Source organism: Propithecus coquereli, unplaced genomic scaffold (genome assembly GCF_000956105.1).
Source record: "Propithecus coquereli isolate 6110/MARCELLA unplaced genomic scaffold, Pcoq_1.0 Scaffold73, whole genome shotgun sequence".
Classification (NCBI taxonomy): Eukaryota; Metazoa; Chordata; class Mammalia; order Primates; family Indriidae; genus Propithecus; species Propithecus coquereli.
In genome coordinates, this window is record NW_012153396.1 from 7644667 (window position 1) to 7659854 (window position 15188).

The 15188-nt window shown below is 39.4% G+C and overlaps 1 protein-coding gene across 4 annotated transcripts in view; it reads right to left on the reverse strand.

Moving 5' to 3' along the window:
* Nucleotides 1-15188, reverse strand: part of SORCS1 (sortilin-related VPS10 domain containing receptor 1) — a 581564-nt gene that overhangs the window by 11156 nt on the left and 555220 nt on the right. For all 4 annotated transcript variants that reach the window (XM_012661649.1, XM_012661648.1, XM_012661647.1 and 1 more), the window contains exon 24: nt 13796-13895. In XM_012661649.1, the coding sequence (XP_012517103.1) occupies nt 13796-13895 (100 nt within the window). The remainder of the gene's footprint in view (nt 1-13795; nt 13896-15188) is intronic.

Genomic DNA, 15188 nt, shown 5'->3' on the forward strand with positions numbered 1-15188 from the left:
TACCCCCCACCCAGTTTCATCAACCAAAAGCCAATCTTATTTTATCTCTACCCCCATCCAATCCCCAACTTCCAACCACTGGACTATTTTGAAGCAAATCTCAGATATCATAACTCTAAAAGATCTCTCTCTCTCTCTCTCTCTCTCTCTCTTTTTCCATATCTTAAAGGAAATCTTCTAATGCAAACCAATAATTTGACAGGGAACAAATGGAGGCCCAGAAAGGGACCACAGATGGTTAGAGGCAGAAATAAAGCTAAACTTTTCATTCCTAGCTAAGTGGTCTTTCAGCATAATCAGAATATCAGTGATATGGAGCAACTAAGAAGAATATTGAGCTTACTTAAAAGGTTGGGCATTTGAAATAAATGGAAAGCTAAGAGAGCAAATTACTTCAGCCAGGCTCTCATTAACACAGAAAGCAAATGCACATATGTGTACACACACACACACACACACACTGGACCTCTCTCCCTTCTTCTTCCTTGCTCTTCTCTCTCCCCATCACAAGGCTCAATCTTTCATTCCAAGTCATTCACACTCCAGTCATCATTCATAAACAAGCAGCATGAACATGGTTAAGTAATTAGCATATTAGCATATTATTTTGGGAAAATGGGCTTTAGCTTCCTGAGTTCTGAAGTGTGTGTTACCCATTCCCCTCCCCTCCTCGGCATCACTTAGTCACTTCCCAGAGGCAGGCAAGCCGGAAGCGGCGGCAGCGGGCAGAGATTGACTGCCACTGCCCTCGGTGTTTCATGGGTGGCTTCTGCTTGCTGATCTGTGCCTGAATATAAACGGGCCTATTACTGCTCCACACAACAGCAGCTGCAGATCTGAGTTTGCCCAACACTTAGGTACATTCGTTTGTATTTTGCTGAGGATTGGAAACTTGTGATAAATGGGCTTTAGCTTTTTATGTGGAATTAGCATAAATTAATCCCTCTCCAATTGCAGCTTAAACAAGGTTGATGTGTGGGGAAAAGTGCTGAGCCGTTTCTTGCCATTATTCATGCCGTTATTCCAAAGTAAAGCATGGATAGAAGCCATCCTCCAAGTGACTCATCATTTCTCAGCCTGGGTGCTGGCACACATCGTTTCTAAAATTCCTCAGAGAACTAAAAGTAGACCAGCAATCAATCCAGCAATCCCACTACAGGGTATCTACTCAAAAGAAAAGAAGTCATTTTATCAAAAGACACCTGCACTCAAATATTTATTGCAGCACAATTCACAATTGCAAAGATTCAGAATCAACCCAAGTGCCCATCAATTCATGAGTGGATTAACAAAAGGTGGTGTATGTATACCACGGAGTACTACTACTCAGCTATAAAAAGGGATGAATTAATGCCTTTTGCAGCAATTTGGATGCAACTGGAGACCTTAGTCCTAAGTGAAGTATTTCAAGAATGGAAAAACAAACGCCACATGTACTCGCTATTAAATTGGAACTAACTGATGAGCACACATGTATACAGAGGGAAGTAAAACTCAGTGGAAATCAAGCAGCGACAGGGGTAAAAGGGGAGGGGCAAAAACCTAACAGGTACAATGAACACTATTTGGGTGATTGACACATTTATAGTTGTGCCTCACATTACAAATGTAATCAAAAACATTTGTACCCACTTAACATTTTGAAATAAACATAAAAAAATCATTTGAAGAACTAGGAAATGTATTGAATTATTGTATTTTATTCATGAGGACCTAAGTTGATTATAGGAATGCTTAGAGTAATAACAACAATCTTCTTGTGGAAAGTGATTGACATGTAGTCAGTGCTAAATAAATGGTCATAGTTGTATGTATGAAAGTAAACCTAAAATCCACATTTGGGGATAAGTAATTGATAGGATCCCTTTTTGGAATCAGATCTTGGCTCTGCTACTTATGAGCTAAGTGATTTAAACTAAGTCTTAGTTTCTTCATCTCCATTATCACCATTATCAAAATGGAGATAAAACTAGAGTGTTTGGTTTTGGGAGTTGTGAGAATAAGATGAGATGGAATGTATAAAGCATTGGCATAGTGTCTGGCACATAGTACATGCCCAGTATTTTTAGCATTGCCATATTATTGCTATCATATTTCTGAAGGTGTATTCTATAGGAAAAAAAAAAGTCCTAAAAATGAGGAAAGAGTTCCATGGTGAAATAATTTAGGGAAATGCTACATATGGCATTCCCCCATCTGAAGACTCATGATGCACACCAGGGTATGAAAGGTTCATAGCAGACCTTGCAGGAAAGAACTCATTTAACTTTACCATAGTGTTTCACAAACTCATTTGACCACCGACCCTTTGCAGAGCTGAGTCCCACACAACACTCTCCAGGAAATGCCTCACCCTCAGCACCATTTTCCCCCTTGCTGTAGCTTTGTCCTTTTGCTTGGTTTATTTCAAAGTTATAAAATGAAACTTTTTTCCAAGTTTCAAATTTAAAAAATGGTAGCATCATACAGTAAAGTCATGCAGAACAACACCCTTGTTGCTGTCTTGTGTTCACTTTCACGCTATCAAAAGGACTTTCCTGGAGCACTTCTACCTGAACTATGACCTTGAAACTGTGAACTTTAACTACATTTCTAATCTACAAGCTAGTGCGGTCAGGATGTTGCAGAAGCAAGTTCACCATACCTTGATTTTCTTTTTTCTTCTCCTGACCTCAAAGTGGACCCAAGTTAGGCTTTAGTTATATGCCTTGAATATCACAGAATCCATGTGATCTGAAATATTCTTTCAGAAATTAAGGTGATACAGGAATAGCTCAGAGAAACTTATCGAGAGTGCAGAATGGGTGAAGCACCTTCACTTGGCCAATGGGCTTTCCCTCCAGTTCACATCCTAATCCAATCATGAGAATCCTGTGAATGGCTATAACTTATTGGGAGAAAGCCATGAGACTGCAGCCCAGGCTTGGGGAGACTTTCTAGGGGAGATTCTGTTCAAGTAACTGATTGGGAGGCCATTAGACTGAGGCAGCTTCGGAGTCCTGGGTTTTTATGTAAGCAAACCAAAACCCAAATAAATGTAAATAGTCATATCCTAGGAAAACGAAGTTAGGCTTAAGCAATCAGAAACTGCCAACCAACCTCTAACTAGGGACTTTTCACTGGAATGATCCAAAGAAGTCCACTGCCCGATGTTAACCAACCAAATACTTTCCTTGTTTTGCTTCTGCGTTCACCCCATAAAAGCCTTTCCCTCATGCCCCTTGGGGATCCCCAGATGGCTTGTGGTCTGATGCTGCCTGGTTAACGAATCATTTGCTCAAACAAATCATTTAATATCTTCATGTCCTTCAGCATATCTTCTAATGACTAGTGAAGCATTGTTTCTGGATTTAAACGGAGGGTGAGTTTAAGTGACAGGGAGTTGAGGTCACTTAGCCAAATAATGACAACCCTTGTTAGACATCGAAGATCAAACATCACCATAACAAATAGACAAGAAGAGAAGGAAGACTTGGTTTTCTAGGGTCGAAAGTCAATGAGGAATCCTGACTATTAATAAAATATTTCTCAAAGTATAGTTTACAGACTAACTGTATCAGAATTACCTGAAACACTTGTGAGAAAGTAATTTCCTAGGCTTTGCTTGAGAAAAAATATATTAGTCTCTAAGAGTGAGTCCCAGACATCCACATATGTAGCAAGGGACACAGGTAATTATGCATAACAGCTTGAGAATACCGCATGGCAAGCCCCACCTACTCTCACTCACAAAACATTCAGTCTTTATCATTAGGGCATGCCTGATCTTTTATTCTCTGGTTCGCTAAAACAAAGCAAAACAAACAAACAAAAAGTGTCCCATTCATTGTTAACAGTATGTCTGGTTATGGCTCCAGGAGAAAGTTTTCTAAGCCACCTAAAGGCATTTCAAGTTCCCCGGAAGTGAGCGGTCAGCTCATGTAGCTGGATTACATTGCAGTCTCAATTCTACCCTGCTCTGTGTCCAAGCCTTGTGAAATGAGTTTGAAGCTCCTCCTACCAAGAGGTGAAATCTGTTTTTTCACCCCTTGAATCTGGGCTATCTTTATAACCTGTATTTAGCAATGGAATGCAATGGAAGCAATGGTGTGCTAATTGCGAGTTTCAAAGCCTTGCATACCTCTGTTTTCTCTCATGGAATCCTACCACAGTCATGTGTGAGCAAGCCCAGAACAGTCTCCTGAAGGATAAGAGACCACGTGGAGGACAATTTAATTATCACAAACAAGGCCATTCTAGAGCAGCCCATAGCTAACCGACCCCCAGCATGTGGGACAGACCAGCCAAGGTCAGCAGAGCTCCCTAGTCCATAAAACATAGCTGACTGAAGATAAAGTGAACAGACAAGACTAGACAAATAAGCAATAATAAACGCTTACTGTTACGCCACTGAATTTCTGGGTGGTTTGTTACATAGCGACAGCATACTCACCCTCTTCAAAACTGTCTCTTTCAATTGGTTAAATATCCAATTAGCAATTCTCACCTTTGGGCTCTACATTGCCCAATTCTTGCTATGGACTTCCATCCCCACAGTCAGGATGGCAAGTCAAAGGAAGACGACCATAAGTGGTCTCTTCTGAAATAGGACACTTTAAAAATGAAAGAGGGGTGCTATTTTAAAGCTTATGCTGATACCACAGACATAACCCAGGACAGTTCTGGTCATTCTAGGTATAAGAAATTTGGTGTCTAAAAGACAGGTTGTCCTAGGTGTTGGTTGGTATCTCTTTGTATTTTATATGTATTCTATTCCCTTTTTTTCCCTTCCCAGTTTCTCTTGATTATCTGCTTTGCCTTCCCCTTGGGGAATTGCATGTCTGTATCCTATCACTTATTTCTAACCTGAGGCATGTTTGCACCTATTTCTGTTCATCTGACCACTCCCTCCTGACCATTCTCTGACCAAGAGTATCCAGGTACGTCCTCCAGTCTGGCCAACTCAGTCTAGTTACTCTGTGGTCATTTCAGCCCCTTTTATGGTTCCACGTATTCTCAGAAAAAATGGTGAAGAAACTAACTCTTAGAAGCTAAAGAGCAACCTCACTGCTGGTCCCTGGTAGATACATGAAAGTATCACATTCCTTTAATCACACTGGAGAAAGGGATATGTTTAGATGTCTTGGAACCTGTTATTGCTTTACATAACACCGCAATGATTTAATGACTGTCAAGAGCCATAGGGCCCATGTATCTGTGAAGTAACCTAATTACTTGAAGAGAAAAAAAAATTTATTTTGGGGAAAAATAGAAGGAAGGAAACATGCCACCCCCATGACTTTACTCACAAAAAACTTGCAAATGATTATGTTGTAGACTATAAGGTGAATCAGAAACCAAAGAGACAGATAAATTTATCTGCTGTGGAAGAATTTCACTAGTACTAATTTTATCCCCAGATGGAAAATGTTATTGCAACAATTTATTTCACTCTACAGTTCAGAGTTCCCCAACTACTTGACATCTGCATCTATAATGTGGCTTAGATTATATTGTTTAGTTTCTAAAGCTTTCTGACTAATGATAATTCTGCCTTCAAGTGAAAAGTCTCTGCCCTGTGAAACTGGAGGGCAGAATTTAGGATGTATCATGACCTAGGCTGAAATTTTGAGTTTCTTATCCCCTCTCAAATTTACTCATAACATATCCAGTGATAGTAACTGAAGCCTGCAAATATTAATTCTCCAATATCTCTGTGATAATATCTTTTTATTACACCTGCAAAAGAAATTAAACCACACAGCATCAACCATGAAGTCCAAGATCACACAAGATAACAGTTTTATTAAAAAACCTACACATACCCTTGACAAAGGACAGTATCCCTAAACGTGGCAGCTTAAATAAGGCAACTGATAGACAAGAGGGATTGGTAGCAATGTTCCTGTGCATTTTCTTTTTCATTTTTAAAATTTAACCTGATATTTGAGGCTCTTTCTTTGATAAATTTTAGCCTTTCACCTTTTTTTTTTTTTTTAATCATGTGTGTCCAAAACTCCACATGAACAGCGACTCATCTGGAAAGTTAAAGGAAGAATAGCACTTCATTCTGAAATATGTGCAGAGATATAGTGAGATGTGTCTGTATCATTTTCTGCTCATACCAGCACATGAATAGCATCTAGATAATATCAATATCATTTGTTTAACTCTCATAAGACTCATGGCTGTTGAGTTACATTTGCCACTAAGATTCTAATTCACACTTTAATCACTTTTCAACTGCCTTATGGCCACAGCTCCTGGCTGGCCCTTGCCATTCATCTGGATTATTGATACAGTATATACTAGATTCAGAGGCATGTTTCATTTTTCCCCCTTATTCCAATTGCTATCTACCCATTCTGCCAATTAGGTTGGCTCTAAATATGCCAAGAAATTAGATCTTAATGTTTATTACTAATTTCCTCCTATGCTTAATATCATAAGCCCTTCTCATGTAATTCATGCCTCTGTTCTAGTGGATGGCCTGAGGTGTAAATCAGATTACTGGAAATAGTCATTCACCTTTCCTTGTCATGCAGATGGATTTCTGTCTGAGGGAGGCTCCCTAACTGTGGTTGTTGAAACTACAAGAGCACCACTTGGGGAACTTCCTAAAAATGAAGATTCCTGGCCTCTAGGGTCCCTCTGGGATTCCTCATTGGGTGCAGGTGAGGCCTGGAAAATCTCTGTTTTATGAAGCTTCCTAGGTTAACTGCAATGTAGAGTCAGGTTTAAGAAAAGCTGCTTTGTGGCAGAGATCTCCAACCCTAGGTTGGAAAGAGTTTCTCCAGCCATAGGACAGGGCTTCATTGATCTCAAATGGTTTGAGAGAACCAGTCAACTCCTGCGCTTCCAGTCCATCTGTGCAGAAGTCTGACCACTCAATTGCAGTTCATTTGCCCAGCAAATATAATAACTCTAATGAAATGCAAAAGTCCCTAAAGGGTTGTCGTTTGCAATTTCATATGGATTAATCTAATTAGTCTTTTTTGTTCTCAAATAAAATGCCAATGTTGCCCCTTGCTTGCTCTCTCCTTATCTTTTATTCTCATGTAGAACCTTATCTATTCTGCCTTAGAAGAAACAAGTTTTAAAGCCACTGCCGACTCCCCTAGCCTCACCTCAGCCCCAACCCCACCAAATAAAAAGGACCAAATTTACTCATGACCATGGGTCCTCAAAGATACAGACTTTGATGAGGCTTGAAAGAGTTGCACCAGCATTTAGGGCTTTAACTTATCACCTGTCAGCAGATTCTCCTCACCTGAGGATCTTCTAAGAGGTGGTAAATAAAAGCCCATAGTTTCATGTATGGTCTGGTCCTCGTTTTCTCATCTCAATTCCCTCATTTCCAGCTTCTTGATGGGGTTTTTCACTTATATGTTTCATGACATCCAATGCAACAGAAACCATCAAATTTATCTTCTTTGACAACCAAAAAAGAGGCTTCTCCTCCTAGGTCTCCATCTCCATCAAATAAATTATCACCTCTTGCCACTTGGGTTGAAAACTTCTATTTGTGAATACTTTGCTAAAAGAAGAAAAGATTATGCACTATTGCCCAAATCTATTATTTAAAAAAAATCCTTTAATTGGCCTCTTTTTCCCTTTTACATGTCTATTATACCTTATCTTCTCAAACCTGTATTAATAAAAACTTCCTCACTAGCACATATGGGCAAGAGACAACAAAGTCTATAACATGCCAGTATATTTTATTTTCCTGAACTTTATCCCTCTCTCTCTGCTGATAATTTTACCTTTGGTAAATACACCAGTTATGAATATTTGAGGGTACAAATCTAGATTACATATCTAGATGCCCCAAACCATGTCAGATGATTCATCATTTTATGTATAAACCACACAATGTCACCTTGCTGTGCCTTTGCTCAGCACAGCCCCTCAACCTACAATGCTTATTTTCTCTCCTTTTGGTGAACGCCTACTCAACCTTAAGGCTCAGCTTTATAGAACCTTTTGCATGGAATATTTTTCATTGTTTGCAAGTAGAATTAGAAAGTGCCATGCAACTAGTATTTGTGCCTCAGGTTTAGCCAGTGTGGAGTGAGTGAGGGTCCTAATTTATCTCATATCCCCTGATAAAACATAGTTTTACAGGAATAATTGCAAAGCAAGGCATAGCATCATCTCAAGAATAAGATGATAAATCTCAAATGGACTCTGCCCTTGAGTAAATTCCAAGTTACGAGGAGCAATGAGAAAACTGTTGGCATTTTAGGGATATTTTCTTAACGGCTCAGGTTTGTTCTTCTATAAGTACAATAGAGATCAAATGGTTTGCATTAGATTCAGAGCCTCCTAGCGTCTTGCTAGAAAAACTCTCCCTAAAATGACACCATAGTTCTTAAAATATATGATACAAAAGGTCAAAGTAAATGCATAGGAAGAAAGGGAGGGCAAGGGAAATGTCACAAAAGATGTGAATAAGGTCTGGAGCATTTTATAAGATGAGAATGGTGTAATACAAGGTGTGTGACCCTGAGCTATGCCATAAAGTGAAGCTGCTCTGATATTGGAAACACTCTTTCCAGTGACCCGAGCAGAAAAATAAAGGCCAATAAGTTATACTTAATTCAGTCTCTTTCAGTAAAAACCTCTCGCTAGTCCCTCTCCCATTTTCTCTCGGCTCTCTTGTTCTGGGACACAGAACTCCAGGGTGCATGGGCCCAATTTTCCACCAACCTCCCTAGTTTCCACAATGTGCATATAAACAATTATAATACATATTAAAGGAACATTTGCCATAAGAAAAAAAAAAACAGAGATTACCTAGATACTTATTGGATAAATTTATGAAAGGTTCCACTCATCAGTTATTTGATACGAGGTAGCATGTCATGGAGAAGGGTTCACAGTTGGATGAACTGGATCTGAAGGTTAACTGTAGGAACAGGATTCTGAAAATATCTATGCAGGTTATAAATTAATTATGCATCTAATTACTTATAAAAGCAATATTTGTTGAGCGCCTGATATGTGCAAGTTCTTTGCTAGGTACAAAGATGGAGAAAATATAAAGATATGATGAACCACAGCCACAAGAAATTAAATAGAAGTGATAATGATGATGATGATGTTTATGATCAGCATCAGACAGATACAGATTAAACAATCCATGTGATTTCAGACAATGGGAAGACATTATCCAGGCAAAGGTCTCTGGAAAGCTGTCCTGCAAATGTTGGCATTGAGCTGAGCCTCAAAATACAAATAGACTTTGGGGATATAGAGAGGTGAAAAAGTGCGGAGAAATATTCCAATCAGAACGGCACGAGCAAACGTGCACTTTGGTCAAGACATTAGTGCTTCCAGTCTAATACTCAGCCTGACTGATTTCTAGTCTCTTTGGGTTGTTTCACAATATCATAATATCTTTGTCTGCTAAACACGGATGCCAGCTGCCATCAGGTACTAAAAACCAAAAGGAAGCCACTCAGGCCATGGCCCTCCCTCAACCTTCTTGAAACATGCTTCTTATTCTCTCCTTATTCTCACACAACTTCAAATCTCTCCTTTCTGCAAAGAGAATTTCAGAAACATAGCTGTCAGGAATGGTTAGGCCCTCAAGAAGATTTGCACAAATACCAAAAAGCACAGGAAGGGCTAGGACCTAAACAAGATCGGTGTTCAAAGTTTAGCTCAGCTTAGATACCAAAGTTAACGAATTCCCAAACAGAACGTGTGGGGGAAAACAAACAAAATCCAGTCTCTGATGACATTCAGGTATCTGCAAATGCTTTCCTTGTGTTCCCATAAGAGCAAACAGGGAACTGAATTCAAAAACCAAAATGAGGCTAGTAAATTCCTGAAAAGAGACAGTTCTTTTTCCTCAGAGACAAACCAAATTATGCACTGCCTCTCTCGCCAACAACATACTCTGTATCAAACATTTTTAAAAGAAGGCTGCTGAACATCTGCCGCGCAATTAATGGAATGCAGCAGCATGCTGTAACAGTCCCTGGGAAGGTATTAGCAATCCTGCTTATGAGACATGAAATGTTGCAGACAGTGGTTCTTTTTTTTTGAATTTTTATTTTCCCCTGTCCACAGGGTGGATAAGGGGAAGGAAAAAACAGTTGGGGTGGAAGTTGTGAATCAAATACTCTTCCCCACTGTTTCTCCTTTTTCCCAGGCTTCTTCCCCCTTCTCTTACTAGCCATCCAAATATGAATGCGTTAGTTTCAACCTAATAAATGAAATTGTGGCCAGCATCTCAATCCACTGATCCCCACCTAAAGTGCCAAGTTTTCCATGTGTGGGAGGAGAATTCCCTCCACTGTCTTTGGTATATGTAGAGTCTACATATACCCTGTCCAAGTAGTTTTTTTGTTTTTTTTTTTTAAATCAGGTTGCTAGAGCTAACTTAGGAGCAATCTCCAATAGGAAACTCACCTCTCACATATCTTACTTCTACATCACGATGGTTGAAAAGTGCCAGTCTTGACACACCCTTGTCTCTTTTAGGTGAAAGTCTGGCCCAAAGTGACTGCACCCCTGGATTCTTCCAGTCCTAAAACTACTATGACAAGCATAGCCAAACTCAATATAGCACAAGTTTCCAAGACTCAGTTATTCTGTCAGCCCTTGACATTATCTTCCTTTACTCTTCCAACTGGAGCCAATTATCCGCATATAGACATATATCTATTCTAGCTGCCGAGCCAGCTATGACAGAAAGCTCAATAACGCCCGCTGATTAGGTTTGGAATTATAAAGCCAAAAGACCTTAGCATGAAATCTAATAGCAAAGCATCCTGCACAGCCACAACGGTTAGAAGTCAAAGAATTTTCTTACTCCCTCCAAATTGGCTCAGCCTAAGATGGGACTCTTACTTAGAACTGCATTTTTTGTTTTTGTCCTCTTGGTGATCTTGCATCATGCATACCCATGTTGCCAGGGGCTCTCCTTCAATCTCAGTGTGCTCATGTGGGTTCCCAGGAACATACCTCTCTTTTGCCAGCCCCTCTTCTCAGGGATCTGGGTCCTGTTTCCCAAACTCCTAGCTATAAAATGAACTAGAAATATGAATTGAAGAAAGTTTTCAGTTCTTCCCAACTTCGTATTATTTCTTGCCATCTGGAGTTTATACTAGTGGGATTAATCTTTCATAGTATCAGGAATTGACTTCTTTTTCCACATGAAACTATAAATCCATGGATGCCTTTGTATGTCCTTGCTCTATCAGTTTTCCTGGCCAAGCCATTGGCCAAACCAGTCTCAGCTAATTATCTACTTTTTTGATTCCCATTTTTCAATTTAGTTCCAGCTCTAAACCAGTTGTCATTACAGGAAGGCATCGATAAGTAACATTTAAAATAAGATTTCAAATTCAGCAAAGTAATCTGAACCATCTTTGGACTGTGATGCAATAATCAGTTAAATAAAAACCAGACACAGATAATAACTAATGGAGGAGAAGTATAGAAGGAAGAAAAGGGGTGAAATGTGGGCGGCCCCCAGAACTGAAGAATGGGAGATGTGGGGCTAGTTCCCTGCCTAGCTTGACCTGGGATGCTCCCCCTTCAACAGAGGCCTCTGGGGAATAGTAAAGGGACTGTTTTCGGATAAGTCAAGCCTGAAATAGTGTTCATTCAAGCTGAGTGTGCCACAAAGCAAATTTTGTATCACAAAGGATAAATTAGTTGGCCACATCCCTTCACCCCCAGAGTTCAGTATGAACTATCAGGCTCAGTTGTTTTTAACTTCCAAACTCAAAGGGAAAAAATAGTAAATGATGAGGTTCAGTCTGCCACCTAAACAGGCTAGATCATCTGATCAGATTAAATACATGAATGAGACTGCTTAAACCAATTTCAAATGGTTACTTTCTATTCAGTTGACAATATTTGTCAATAGCTTGCCTATTAGGATGACCACAACTTCTGTTTCTGGACTTTGATCAGTCTCTTATACAACCAGCCATGTGTGACTCTGACATTTGTTACCCCCATTCACCAAAGACCAAAAGTCACCTTCTGGGCAGGAAAAGGCCAATCAAGATCACCAAATGCCCTGAGAAAACTTGGCAGCCTTTTCTTCATAGTATTTTTATTAGCACACTCTTCAGAAAGTGACATTTGTTAATTTGCCTCCTGCCTGGCTTTGACCAGTAATGGAAGCATATGAAGGCAGAGACTGTCTCCAGTGCTGAGAACATTGCATGCCCAGAGTAGGCAGGCACTCAGTAAATGTCTGTTCAATGGGTGAGTTAGGACAAGACGCAGAATAGTAAATTAGCTCTATTCGATCCTCCTTGCTCTTAAGAGTCGTCTTCCTCAAGTGACACTCCGAATCAGTCACACTTCTGTTCAAAGGTCTTGATGGCTCCCAGAGCTCACAAACTTAAGTATAAATGGTCCACCCTGGTATGTTTCACACTCCATCTCCATATCTCATGGAGGAACAGTGGCTTCTAATATTTACTTCTTGAAGGCAGTGGGATTTTTTTTAAACAAAATCTTCTATGAACTCCAATAAAGAAAAAAGATAAAATCCAGAAGGAAGAGAGGTTAGTGGTCAGCCTATTTGGCCTTCCTCTAGACACAGGGGCACCTCTGGGAATCTCTAGAAAGCCAGAGAATGTAGATGGTAACCGCTACTTTTTCCCTTGGTGCTTGGATTGAGTCCAATCCTATCCACCCTTGAGGTTCTCCCCCAAAACTACCTCCTCCACGACACATTCTTGTATCACTTTTACCAGATCCAATTCATCTCTGCTTTAAATTTCCTATACAACTTTGGTTGTTAATAATAAAAAGAATAAAAAGAAAAATTATACCTTACTATGTGCCAGACACTGTCCTGAATTAATCCTCACACAATTCCACGGATATAGGTGCTATTATCACCTCCAAGGCACATAGAAATGAAAACTCTCTTTCAAGTTTACATAGTGGGTAACAGAGCCAAGACTGAAATCAATGATCTGACTGAAAAAAAAAAAAAAAATCCAAGTGCTTAAATATGCTCTGTTGCCTCTCTGTACAAGCATTTATGCACTTTACTCATTGGGATACTCCTCACTGCCTGCTCCCCGCCCCCACAGCAGCACAACCACTGCTAAGCCAGACTTCCCCACACCACAACCAGACTGTAAGATTTTTGAAGACAAAGACCATTTCCCACTGGTGTTTGTATCCATGAAGCGCCAGCACTCTGCAAAAATAAATACTCAATTAATATTGTTAATTTAATTTACTATTAATGTAACATAATAAAATCTATCTCTAAATGCTTAGGATTACTTGCATCATTACTGGAACCTCTCCATAGCCTTAGAAGGAGGATTCACCCCCCTAAACACCTTTGACAGGTGAAGAGATGGACATCAAATAATTTGTGAGATCATGACCAACTCCAGGTTTAGTTTCTGGCTGAGGACTTGTTCACCTCCCAAGTCCCTGCCACTTCCCCTGCCCTACATTATCCTTTGTAATGTGTATATTTTGAGAGTAAGGCTTTGCATAAGACCAGAAAAAATTATTTGTAAGCTGAACGTTATTTACAAGATTTCTGTTGAAATGAAACATGCTACACGTGAGGAGATGTATCTAAGTGGTTCACTGATACTTTTTGCCAAAGACGAAGTAGAAAATGTCACCTTATTCTGTTGTCTAACTGGTCCCCCATTAAAGCAGAAACATCAAACAAGGGAACCTCCAAGATCTGATGCCTGATTTCTGATTAGCAGTGGCACCATCTAACCTTGTGACGATGAGGGAAACACAGATTGGGGTTCCCCTTTGCCAGAGCCACTGGCCAGCACCCAGGGACATGGAAACTGACCTGCTGTTAAGTGGGCTGCGTGGACAAAGACTTGCACCCCTGGCTTCAGCTCAAAGTGTACTGAGTTTTGGTTGAGCTTCTGGATCAGTAATTCCGATATCTGAAAAAAGAAATGTCATAATTTAGTGCAACCAAAATTGTCATACTGATTATAAATGGATATGCTGAGAAATGTTTACTATGCTCATCAAGGCATTACAGTATTATATTTGTGAATTATACAAAGGAGATTTTACATGATTTTGATTTTTTTATTCCAGAATATGCAGATATAATTATTTTTTATTCATGACCCGACTTTATATCCTAACGGCTATAAAATAGGAGAAAAACTATTAGTAAATCAAATAATTTTATTCTTAAAAAATTATCCTGCATTATCTTTGCAAAGTCACCCCCAGTTTTTTGAGAGAGCATTTGTTATGCATAAGGACTTACAAGAAGTAAATATGTACAATTCACACATTCTGGTGAGATTCACATACATTTATTTTACTTCCCTCCCCTTCCACAAACCATACCCTGTGGCTTTCACAGAATAAGTACTTTATGAATATTTATTAAATGGTAAATATAGTTCTGCTAAAATAATATACAGTTGGAACCAAGTGTGGCTACAACTTAAGTAATGAACTGCCAATATTTATTTCATGCTTATGGATATTAAGTAAACTGCTTCACAGGCTGACTCATGTACTGGACAGACTCATAGACTTCTGGACTAGGCAATATTTAACCTCAAGCATGGGGCAAATAACCTGATTTGGGTAGAAACAGTATTAAGGAAAGGTTATGTAGATGACGTAAAACTCTGTTCGTCTGTTTAAAGTAGAAAACCTAGCTCGATTTGCTGTTTTGCTTATACTCTGGAGGAATTTTTGAAAAGCTATTATTTTTATGGGATCTCCTTGCCTTATTTTTAATATTCTAATCATCGATTTAACACTTATTCAACATGTTATTTAGTTTAATTAGATGATTTCTGACCATCATTCTGTCAGTTCTGTTCTTATTTTTCTTCCTTTTCTATTTGTCGAGTTTCATTTCCTCCACTGAGTTGTCAGTGGGATACCTTAGATCCTTTTACTAATTCAACAGGGCCTGATGGCTCAGTCTTGAAGCAGAGTCCCTTGCAGAAGCCCCTGATTGGTAATGAAACTAAAGTGTGCGGCAGATAAATGTCTTTGCTGAACAACAAGAACATGGGATGACCACCGGTGCCCTGTGGTTGAGCACATGAGATCCAGTACAAGCTCAGCCTCTCAAATGTCATTTCAAAATGATGCAGAAAAATAAGACTATGATAAAACTATGTTGAAAACAACTTTATTCTTTATATTTGGCTACTCCTTTTCTTGGGCACTGGGAATCTTCCAGAATGGTCCACATTTAC